The following is a 12,046-nucleotide window of genomic DNA, read 5'->3' as shown; positions in this document are numbered from 1 at the left end:
CTAGGAATTTCTTACAAAATAACAAAATAGACAACATAATGAAATTAATTATTAATAAACTGATTATTAGTAAAAGTAAATTAAATATACAAACATAAATAGAACAAATAAATACAAAAACATCTTGAATGACCTAAAAAAAAAAAATTATTAAAATAATAAAGTTATTGTTTAAAATATGAATATGAGAGGCTCGAGGGGCAGAGCCAATGGGGCTGAGGACCAAGGTGGAGTCATAGGGATGGAGGTCCCCTGTGGAGCAGAGGCAGGCCTGGACTGTGGAGCAGAGGCAGGCCAGGACCGTGGAGCAGAGGCGGGCCTGAACCGTTGAGCAGAGGCGGGCCTGGACCGTGGAGCGTAGGCGGGCCTGGACCGTGGAGCAAAGGCGGGCCTGGACCATGGAGGGAAGGAGGGCGTGGACCGTGGAGCTGAGGCTTGCTTATGACATGGAATGGAGCAGTCTAGGGCTTGGCTGTGACATGGCATGGAGAAATCTGGGGCTTGGCTGTGACATGGCATGGAACAGGCTGAGGGGATCGAACCAACAACCTTCTGCTTAACAGTTTAGTGATTTAGACCACTACACCACCACTCCAGAATATGGCCAGAATATTGACATAAGGCCAGAATATTCGTCTATCAAATCTTCCCTCTCTTCCTAATAAAACAGACAAACTACATCTCCTCACACGTACAAACAAGGACTTTTCAAACTCTGCTGCCTTGTGCTTCAAGAAGCCTGGCTGAGTGAAACCATTCCGGACAGCGCGTTACATCTTTCAGCTGTTCAGAACGATCGCATTGCAGAGTTAACAGGGAAAACAAGAGGCAGTGAAACATGCGTTTACATTTATGAAAGTTGGTCTACGACTCCACAACTAACATTATAAAAGAAGATGTGCTGTCCTAATTTGGAAGTGCTTTTTTTCAACTGTAAGCCTTTCTACTCGCCACGGGAGTTTTCCTCATTTATTCTGGTGAGTGTTTATATTCCTCCACAAGCTTGTGTGAGCACAGCGCTGCAACAGCTGGCTGATCAGTTCACGGACACGGAACAACAATACCCAGACTCGCTTCTAATTATTCTCTGTGATTTTAACAGAGCCAACCTCACCCATAAACTGCCAAAATAAAGACAGCACATTACATGCCCCTCCAGAGACAGAAATATACTGGATCACTGCTACACAACATTAAAGCATGCATATCGCTTTGTCCCAAGAGCAGCTTTCGCACTCTCTGATCACTGTCTGGTTCATCTTCTTCCGACCGAGAGGCAGAAACTTAAATCAGCTAGACCTGTAGTAAAGACTGTAAAACAATGGATCAGTGAAGCAGAGCTGGAACTACAAACCTGCTTTGACTTCACTGATTGGAGTGTTTTTGAAGCTGCAGTCACCAATCTGGATGAGCTCACAGATACGGTGACATCATATATTAGTTTCTGTGAGGATATATGCATTTCAACTAGGACTTATTTAAAATTCAACAGTGACAAACCATGGTTTCAGCAAAACTCAGGCAGCTTCATCAGGCCAAAGAGGATGCTTACAGAAGTAGGGCATATTGTACAATCAGGCCAGAAACATACTGACAAGAGAGATCAGAGTGGCTAAAAGCAGATACTCTGAGAAGCTGAAAATTCAGCTAACCACCCTGCATCAGTGTGTAGAGCCCTGAATGACATTAATAACTACAAGACACCTTCCCCCAATATTGTAGGGAATCAACAACTGGCTGATGACCTGAATGTGTTTTACCTTAGATTTGAAAAGCCTAGTCTCACACCCCACACCCACTCTTACCTTTATTTCACACAAACATCAACACCTCCTGCAACCACCCTCCTCTCCCCTTCTGCTACTCAACCTGCACTTACGATCTGTGAAAAGGATGTGTGCCGGGTCTTCTGGAAGCAAAAGATAAGAAATGTACAGGGCCCAGATAGTGTTTCACCCACTTGGCTAAAATCCTGTGCTGGCCAGCTGGCCCCCATCTTCACTCAGATCTTCAACAGGTCACTGGGGGAGTGTGAAGTTCCCTGCTGCTTCAAATGCTCCACCATCATCCCTGTCCAATAGAAACCCAAAATCACAGGAATGAATGACTACAGACCCGTCGCTCTGTTGTTTGTGGTCATTAAATCATTTGAGCGACTGGGGTTCACTTGAAGGACATCACTGGACACTTTCTAGATCCCCTTCAATTTGCTTATCGAGCAAACAGGTCTGTTGCGGATCAGAATCAGCTTTATTGCCAAGTATGCTTACACATACAAGGAATTTGTCTTGGTGACAGGAGCTTCCAGTGTACAACAATACAAACAATACTAAAAACAGCAGCAAGACATAGGTAATTAAAACAAAAAAGAATAAAAAATAAATAATTATACATATACGTACATACACTCACCTTCATACATACCCACATACACACACGTATTGCAAATCTATTACAGTCGGTTGTTGCGGATGCAGTCAATGTGGGATTGCATCATATCCTGCAACATCTTGACAGACCAGGGACATACGCACTACCTTTCTCCCAGTATACCAATGACTGCACCGCCAAGGACCCCTCTGGTAAACTCCTGAAATTTGCAGAAGACACAACTGTCATAGGCGTCATTCAAGATTACAATGAGTCTGGCTGTCTGGTGCAGTCAAAACAAACTGGAGCTGAACACACTCAAAACAATGGAGATGAAAGTGGACTTTAGGATGAACACCTCATCATCGATCTATCGCACCATTCTAAAGAGCATTGTGGTAGCAGTGGAGTCATTCAGGTTCATGGGCACTACAATCTCACAGGACCTGAAGTGGGAGACCCACATTGGCTCCATTGTGAAAAAGGCCAAGCAGTAGTTGTACTTCCTTCGCCAGCTGAGGAAGTTCAACCTGCCGCAGGCGCTGCTGCTACAGTTATACTCAGCAGTCATTGAGTTTGTCCTCTGCACTTTAATAACTGTCTAGTTTGATGCAGCTATGAAATCAGACATCAGAAGACTATATAGGACAGTTCGGAGTGCAGAGTGGATTATTGGTCGCCCCCTGCCCTCCCTTCAAGAACTGTACACTTCCAGAGGGTGGAAAGGGGCTGGAAAAAACATCTGGACCCCACTCACGCAGCCCACTGCCTTTTTGAGCTGTTGCCTTCTGGCCAAGGATGGATTATGACTTGCAAAGTCCCTGGGGCCAATAATCTACAAAGGTCCCCATTGGAGATTATTGGGGTGATGTTCGTTGTTCAGGCCAAAAAGTTGTTGAGTGGGGGAGATCAACAAACTAGATCATGCAGCCTTAAAGCCGAGGGCACACCCGGGCAGTCAAGGGCCCCTGGGCACTGGCCCCATTGACCCGGACGGTAATCCATCCCTGCTTCTGGCTGGCGCTACAGAGCACTGTGCACCAGTGCCGTCAGGCACAGGAACAGTTTTTTTTCCCTCAGGCTATCCATCTCATAGTTAAAACTGGCCCATTGAGCAATAATTATGTGCAATACACAGCTTAGTCTATTTATATTTATCCAACAGACTATACCTCATCTGTCATTGTATGTGTTAATATTATTGGCAATTAAGCTCTTTCTTATTGTTTTTATGAAAGAACTTGAAAAATACCTCATTTCAAATACATTTTCTGAGAACAAAAAGGCCTTAAAACAATACGTTTGCAATTATTTTCCTTTTTTTAGTGTCATCTCATAATTTGTCAATATGTTCAATTTATTTGATGTCCCACCTCCAGCTTTTAGTTTAGTTTTTTCTTTTTTTATGTATTTTTTTTTTTTTTGTTGACTGTTATTACTTATGTACTGTTTTTACCATCAATTAAAGTATAAAAAAATTATATAAAAAAAATAAATACAAAAAATAAAACTCATTCTGATTTCGAGTGTGATTGGTCCAACATGTCCATCGCTGAGAAAGGAATTACGTACCACGTGACAATTCTGACTACGTGTTACTTCAGTAGTGGTCTAGACTGTAATTTACACATAGACACCGAAAAAATTCAATAGACACTGTATTGAAAATATACGGTACATAAATACAAAATATTACAATTATTATTACAGAGCGCATGTGTTTTACGCGCCAGCGCTTGAGAGTACCCGGATGGGTCGTTTTTAATGACGTAAATTAAGATGGCTTCTCTGTGATGTTTATCTCCCTGACGCGCAGAATTGATCACAGAAATGAAAACAAAATCTTTGTATGCGCCTCAGTTTATTTTCAGCGCTGGTTTAATGCTCTGATTTTGATGCTGTTAGGATTTATTTTACATCGGGGAAACTCCGAGGACTGATAAACATGGTAAAGTGTTGAACTGCTTATATAAAGGCCAGTACTCTTATTAAACCTGCAGATAACACTGTAAATCTATGGTTAGCTTTGGTTTTGGCTTTACACATTGCTTCCAAGTATTTGTATAGAAAGAGTTTACATAGTTTATGAAGTAAAATCACAGAATGACAATGTAAATTTAGACCATGGATGTGTTTCCAAACTTAGTGAGCTGCCTATATAGATAGCATCGGTTTTGCATTGAATGAGAGTTTTGAAAATGTTATTTCGGGCTAGGATGCCCACAAATGCTGTCCAGGTTGTCAGTTCACTTGGTTTTGATCATTTGGAGTATTTGGTTGCTTGATTTGTTCTTATTCAGTCTGCCAAATTGGATAGCATGGAGGGAAGCGAGTCAAGTGCAAAAGACAGAAGAAAATCTCGGAGCAGTGGTGAGTTTCGAGAAGAGAAATGCAATGAAAGGATCGTCAGGTCTGAACAACCAAACATACATACTGTAATGCTGTTAATTAATGCTACAGTTTGTTTGCATGTATACATTAACAGAAAGAGAAAATCACAAACGTAAAAGGAGTAGATCTTCATCATCTTCCAGTTCTTCCTCATCCTCTTCATCGGTGTCATCATCTTCACAGTCTTCATCCAGCAGTGCTTCATCACGTAGTAAGTCCAGCTCCAGTAGCTCAGGTAAGTTACATTTAATTTAAATTGCTATTATTTATGTAGATGTTAGATATGTTAAATATTGGATGATCTACGCATGGCATCTGTGATTATCACATTTGTAATACAACAAGTAAAGTTATGTGTCCATGAAGAGTTGTGGTAAAACGTACCTCAATGACAGGAAAGAGGAAATCATAAAAAATAAGTATGTGATACAGACGATTTCGTGTTTCCACCTCTAGATTCTTGCAAAAAGCGAAGAAAATCTTCAAAGAAAGGGAAAGAAAAGCATGGCAAAAAGGTAACTTGCTCTTTATGGATATGTTTACATTTATATATTCATATACTGTAGGTTCAGACTGAATATAAAGGTTAAGTGTGACATTTCTGCACCACCAGAGTTACTAAATGTTAATTTGCTGATTAAGATTCTAGTGTACAGGGCTCTCATGCTCATGGAAAACCTTGAAAAACCTGTGGCACAAGGCTGCTCTGACTGAATCACAACATGCTGAAAAACACTTGTATTTGTGATATTGATTACAAATTATAATAAAGCAATAATTAATATTATATAATTTTTATTATTATTGTGAGTATTATTGCTACTTTATATTACATTTTTATACAGTACTTACATTTTTCTGTCTTAAATTTCACGCATCCATTTGAGTAGAGCTTTAATTTTAGTGGGACTTTTATTTTGACAGACCTTTGAGTTCTTCCTGTCTTTACAACTAGATATATCAAGCTCCCATTAATGCTGGGATTGTGTCTCGAGCTGAAATCTTTTAGCTGCACCGGAGGAGTTCATTTAAGTGTTAACAGCCGTTTATACTCTAAACACACTGCATGAAAATGAAGCACCAGTGTGTGAAGCAGATAACGGAGCAGAGCGGCACCTCTTGTTCATTCTGTAGCGCGCAGCGCATGGGACTGTATAATATTTCATTACATTTCATCCTTCTGCTGTTTAATGATCACACTTGGCCAGATCCAGAGGATTTTTATTTTATTTTCAAATTGTCATTGATTTAATCTCAACTGTCACATCTCATATAATTTTACTAATGACAGCATACTGTAATATGTGACCGAAATTAGCAACAAGATGATATTTTACCGTTTTAATTATTCTGGTATCACGATACTTCTTTAGTACCGGTTAAACCATACAACCCTAATATTGTGTAGAATAAAAGATTGTGAGTATATAGTTCCTTTGAGTTCCAAAATGATTCACAAATGGGACTTAATGATTCATAATGATGTTCTGAATCAAAATAATTTGTAATCACAAACATCTGGAAAGGTGATGCAAAAGTCATGGATATTTATTGTTGCGAAGTGTGGGAACCTTGAATGTACGTTTAGATTGTCTGACATAATTAGTCTTAAAGGAATAGTTCACCCAAAAATGAACATTCTCTCTTCATTTACTCGCCCTCATGCTATCCCAGATGTGTATGACTTTCTTCTGTTGAAGACAAATGAAGATTTTTAGATCTGTAGGTCAATACAATGCAAGTAAATAGGGACCAAAACTTTGAAGCTCCAAAAGGACATAAAGGTGGCATAAAAGTAATCCATGCATAATCCAGTGGTTAAATCCATATCTTCAGAAGTGATATATGATATGATATTAGTTCTCCTCCCTGCCCAGCAGGTGGCAAAATGCAGGAAGAATGTGATTCACCAAAAACAAATAAGAAGAATGTAAAAGTGGAGATTTATAGTAAAAAAGATTTAAACTTTGATCTTTTCTTACCCACATCTATCATATCGCTTCTAAGAACATTGATTTAACCACTGGAGACGTATGGACTACTTTTATGCTGCCTTTATGTGCTTTTTTCACCTTCAAAGTTCTAGCACCATTCATTTGCATTGTAAGAACCAAAAGAGTGGAGATATTCTTCTAAAAATCTTCATTTGTGTTCAACAAAAATAAGAAAGTTATACACACCTGTGATGGCATGAGGGCGAGTAAATGATGAGAGAATTTTTGGGTGAACTTTCAGTTTAAGAAGCTAGTTTAGTCTCCCCACCAGCTTTTTATGGTCACTAATTAAATGTCGCTTTGAATTTGATTGTTTCTAATAGAAAGGAAAAAAAGAGAAGACACACAAACGGAAGAAGGAAAAGGGACACAAAGTGCATGATGACAGCTCTGGACCTGTTCAGATTTCAAAGGTGCCCACTCCACTGAAACCTCACTCACATCTTTCAGCCTTTATTTTTCTGTAATTATTGATTATACAAAGTCAGCACAATAAAAGTTCTCGGTCATCCCCAGTACCTTAAAGAAAAGAAGAAAAGCGGCAAGTACAGTATGGTATCAGGGAAGAAGATTAAAATGAAAGTGAAAAAATCAAAGAAGGACAAGCAGGTATGTTCAATACACACAGTGATTGTTGACAGGGAGTGCATGAAATAAACTGAACAGGTCAAACATCACAACTTCCATCGATCATAATCCAACCTCCAGACAACATACCTCCATCACACGTGTGTAAACCTGATGTCATTATATTAGTCATTTTAAAGTCTCCTTTCTGCAATTGAAAATGGCTTGAAAGAATGTTCAGAATCAGTTTTAGTACTCAGAATAAAATTAAGATTTGTGCACAGATTTTTCATCCACATTTTGCTTTTTCTCATAACAGAGGGACAAAAACAGAGCCGAACTGCTTGAGTTCTTAAACTCCACCTTCTGATTCAGTCCCAAGCAGGACTTTTTCTTTTTTTTTTTTAGCATTACAAGCCTGAACACCACTCAGGGAAAGACCGTCTTCAACGACTCGTGTTGTCCTGATGCTATACAATGACTATTCCTTAACATGCATTGTTTTATGTAGATGGTTGATGTCTTCCTTTTTTATTTCAGACAATACGTACAGTATGTTTTGTATCTTATTAACTGTACACTATGTAACATTGTTACATGTTACTGAAATTGTTAAATCAAAAAAATTATAATTTATGAGTAATCATGGGTGTCATGTTTTTTGTTATTCTCGTCTTTAAATGGCAAACCTCAACAGAATAATTTCTTGATCAGTCCAAAATCAGAGGTGTAAGGAATTGTCTGAGAGATGCAGAATTAAAGGGACTGAATAAGGTTTTGTTGTGATTAATACAAAGAGAGTTTGGACTAATTCAACCTTTCACCAGGAAATTGAAGTTGTATATTTTTCCTCAAAGTGAAGCTTCTTTATTTTTTTCTTTCTCTCTTTAAAAAAAAAACCATTTGAATCTGAAACATCAATGTAGTTAAGTTGTTCAGATTGTAGAGACTAGCCCTCCATGATGTGCCATTTTAAATCATGTGTATCTGAACTTACTTTTAAAAATATATATATGTATATAACAGTGTTGGAGTCTTAATCTTCTGATGAGACCATATAAACATGGTCTTTGTCTGGGTCTGGATCTCAACACATAAAGGGGTACTCAGTAACTTTTGTCTTTGTGTCATCTTGGACTTACAATGACACCTAGCGGCTTGAATGTAGCATCAATAAAAATCAATAGTTTTCAGTTTCACATGCCATTGTAGAAATGTAGTAGAGTGTACTAAATGCAATAATTATTTCAACCACTAGTTGGTGTGGCATCTTCACCATTACTGTGAAAATGCAAGTTCTTCTGCCTGTGTGTGTCATCATGCATAATTTGACAAGCACATCACATAAATGTAAGTGCAAGAACAATGGTCTAACAACGCAAAGCAATCATTAGTGATTTATGTTTATAACGTCTCTGTTAGGTACGTAACCTCGGTTCCCTGAGACGAAAGGAACGAGACATTGCGTTACGCATATGGGGAGTGCCTTCACACACAACCTGTTTGAACCCTCTCTACAATAACGGCAATATTGTAATATTGGCTATGGTGTTTGAGCCCCAACTGTATTTGGCGCGAAACTGACTGCTCGTTTCGGCGCGAACTGACCACTATAAAACAGGTGCACACACACCATATCCTCAGAATTTCTGACTGAGATCAAGGAACGCATTGCTCGTGCCTCAAGAACTCTGAGTCTTGTGGTGCGGCTAGCGTTCGCAATGTCTCGTTCCCTTCTTCTCAGGGAACCGAGGTTACATACGTAACCGAGACGTTCCCTTACGACTTCAGTCCACTTGACATTGCGCTTACTAACGCATATGGGGAACAGAATCCCATCACGCCGCACTACATGACATGACTTCCTAAAGAGGAAACATGGCGGCGCAGTCTTATGGGACGACGACCGACATGAGTATGCCGCAGTGAGTGATCCTCATGATGGCCAGGAGGAGAGCACTCATAATGAATATTTGAGCTATAGCCATATAGTATGAATTACTCCTTATGAACCCGTCCAGGAAGGGAGTTTATTTATAATGAAGTGCTTGTGACTTATGGAATTATAACAGCCTGAATGCAGGCGGTTGTGTAAATGATGCAGAGCCCGTACTTAAAAAGGGGGCATAAGTATATATATATATATATGGCCAATGAATAGCAAGTGCTCTAAACAGAGAGGACTTGTGAAGAAAGAGACATTACGTCTAGGTTGTAAAACCTTGCGAACGTGTTTTGTGAGGACCATCCTGCTGCAAAACATATGTCTTGTAAGGACACACCATTCGTCCATGCCCATGAAGAGGCCATGCCTCTAGTTGAGTGTGCTTTAACACCAATTGAGCAAGTCTGACCCTGCGATTCATAAGCCAGTGTAATTGCATCGACAATCCAGTGAGAAAGTCGTTGCTTGGAGATATTCATTCCTTTTGTGCGTCCTCCATAGCATATAAAGAGCTGATCAGACAGTCTGAACTGGCAAGTACGCTCAACGTATGTATGTAGCGCCCGCACAGGGCATAACAAATGCAATGATTGTTCCTCATCCGAATTAAATGGGGGAGGGAAGAATGCCTGGAGGTGAACCACTTGCACTTTGAAGGGTGTGGTCAGAACCTTGGGTACATAGCCTTTCCTGGGTTTGACAGTGGCTCTTGAAAGGCCGGGGCCAAACTCCAGACAAGAACTGTAGACTGATCGTGCATGTAGGTCACCGACCCGTTTTACTGAGGCCAGAGCCAGCAGTAGTGTGGTTTTAACGGAAAGCATGCGCAAATCAACAGAGTCCAAAGGCTCGAAAGGGGGCCCTGCGAGAGCTTTTAGGACTAAAGTTAGGTCCCAAGTCGGGATTGTAGCTGGCCGAGGTGGGTTTAATCGTCTTGCTCCTTTTAGGAACTTTATGATTAAATCATGCTTGCCTATAGAGGCACCGGCTTCATGTGCGTGATACACAGCTATAGTTGCCACATACACTTTGAGCGTTGACGGGGTGAGTCCAGCGTCTAATCGCTCTTGAAGAAATATTAGAATTTCATGTATGGGGCAGTTTACTGGGTCCTTACTACGTGAGAGACACCAGTCAGTGAAAACCTTCCATTTTAGTGCATAGAGGAGTCTAGTGGACGGTGCTCTGGCTTGTAAAATGGTGTTCATGACTGAACGCGTCAGTTCTGGCGCGTGTAGTGCGCACCGTTCAGTGGCCACACATGCAGGTTCCACAGCTGGGGCTGGGGATGCCAGATTGTGCCGTGCGCCTGAGAGAGGAGAGCCCTCCTCAGCGGTATTTCCCATGGTGGGCTGTACAGCATCTCTATCCTTTCCGGAAACCATGGCTGGTTGGGCCATCTCGGCGCAACTAATAGAACCGTTTCCTTGTCCTCCCGGACTTTGCATATGACAGAGTGGATTAGGCATAGCGGAGGAAACGCGTATTTTCGTTTCGCCGGCCATTTGTGTGCCATTGCATCCGTTCCCAACAGGGCTTGGGACTTCGAATACCAAAGGGGACAGTGGGTATTCTCCACTGAGGCAAATAGGTCGATTTCTGCTTTGCCGAATATTTCCCAAATCCTCAACACCATCTGAGGATGAAGTCTCCAATCGCCCGGTATCACCCCTTGGCGTGACAGTTGGTCCGCACCATAATTCAGGCAGCCTGGGACATATGTTGCTCGCAGGGAGAGGAGATGACGCTCGCTCCATAGGAGGAGGTGCCGTGTCAGTCTCAGCAGTGGCTGTGAATGAACTCCACCTTGGCGGTTTATATATGCCACTACTGTCAAGTTGTCTGAGCGAACCAGGACATGACAGTTCGCTATTCCTGACTGAAAAGCCTTCAAGGCTAGAATTACAGCCGATAGTTCTAGGTGGTTGATATGCCACGCCCTCCTCGGACCTGTCCAGGTGCCGAAAGTCGGGCGCCCATCGCACACTGCCCCCCAACCTGTGTTGGAAGCATCTGTTGTCACCACTTTCCGCCTGATAATTTGCCCCAGCGCCACACCTCGCTGGTAAAATGCAGGAGCTGTCCATTGTACCAATGCAGCTATACAGCAGCGGGATATAGTGAGACGCATGCGCCCTTGGCGCCAAGCATGTTGTGGCACACGGCGCTTCAGCCAGCACTGAAGTGGTCTCATGTGTAAGAGGCCTAATGGGATGACGGCCAATGCCGCTGCCATAAATCCCAATGCTTTCTGAAATAGCTTCAGAGGAAGTGATCTCCCCAGTTTGAACTGAGACAGACACTGTAGAATGGCCTGAACGCCAGCTCAGTGAGGTGCGCGCGCCCGCTCGTGGAGTCGAGGCGGACTCCCAAAAAGGAGATATTTCGGCTGGGAGAGAGCGTGCTTTTCGCCCAGTTTACATTGAGGCCCAAGCTGTTTAGATGCTGAAGCAGTAAGTCTCTGTGTTGGCATAACAGAGCCTCTGATTGTGCTAGTAACAGCCAATCGTCGAGGTAGTTCAATATGCGTACACCGCTCAGTCTCAGAGGGGCGAGTACCGCATCGATGCACTTCATAAATGTGCGAGGAGCCAGAGACAGTCCGAAGGGCAGGACTTTGAATTGATACGCTGTTCCCTCGAATGCAAATCTCAAAAACATCCTGTGGTGCTGTACAATTTGGATATGGAAGTACGCATCCTTCAGATCTATCGACGCAAACCAATTGTGTAGGCGTATATGCGATAGAATTCGTTTCTGAGTAATCATTTTGAATGGG

At 41.7% G+C, this 12,046-nt stretch overlaps 1 protein-coding gene across 1 annotated transcript; it reads left to right on the top strand.

Moving 5' to 3' along the window:
• The first annotated feature begins 4,027 nt into the window (after positions 1-4,027).
• LOC127624196 (protein FAM133-like) lies at positions 4,028-7,965 on the top strand. Its single transcript, XM_052098914.1, has 7 exons — positions 4,028-4,318; positions 4,671-4,740; positions 4,856-4,996; positions 5,218-5,276; positions 7,079-7,168; positions 7,272-7,364; positions 7,642-7,965. Exons 1-7 carry the CDS (start codon positions 4,316-4,318, stop codon positions 7,690-7,692), a joined length of 507 nt encoding a protein of 168 aa, XP_051954874.1. The 5' UTR covers positions 4,028-4,315; the 3' UTR covers positions 7,693-7,965.
• The last annotated feature ends 4,081 nt before the right edge of the window (positions 7,966-12,046 follow it).

This window comes from Xyrauchen texanus, chromosome 30, assembly GCF_025860055.1.
Source record: "Xyrauchen texanus isolate HMW12.3.18 chromosome 30, RBS_HiC_50CHRs, whole genome shotgun sequence".
NCBI lineage: Eukaryota > Metazoa > Chordata > Actinopteri > Cypriniformes > Catostomidae > Xyrauchen > Xyrauchen texanus.
This window is presented reverse-complemented; position numbering and strand designations above follow the sequence as displayed.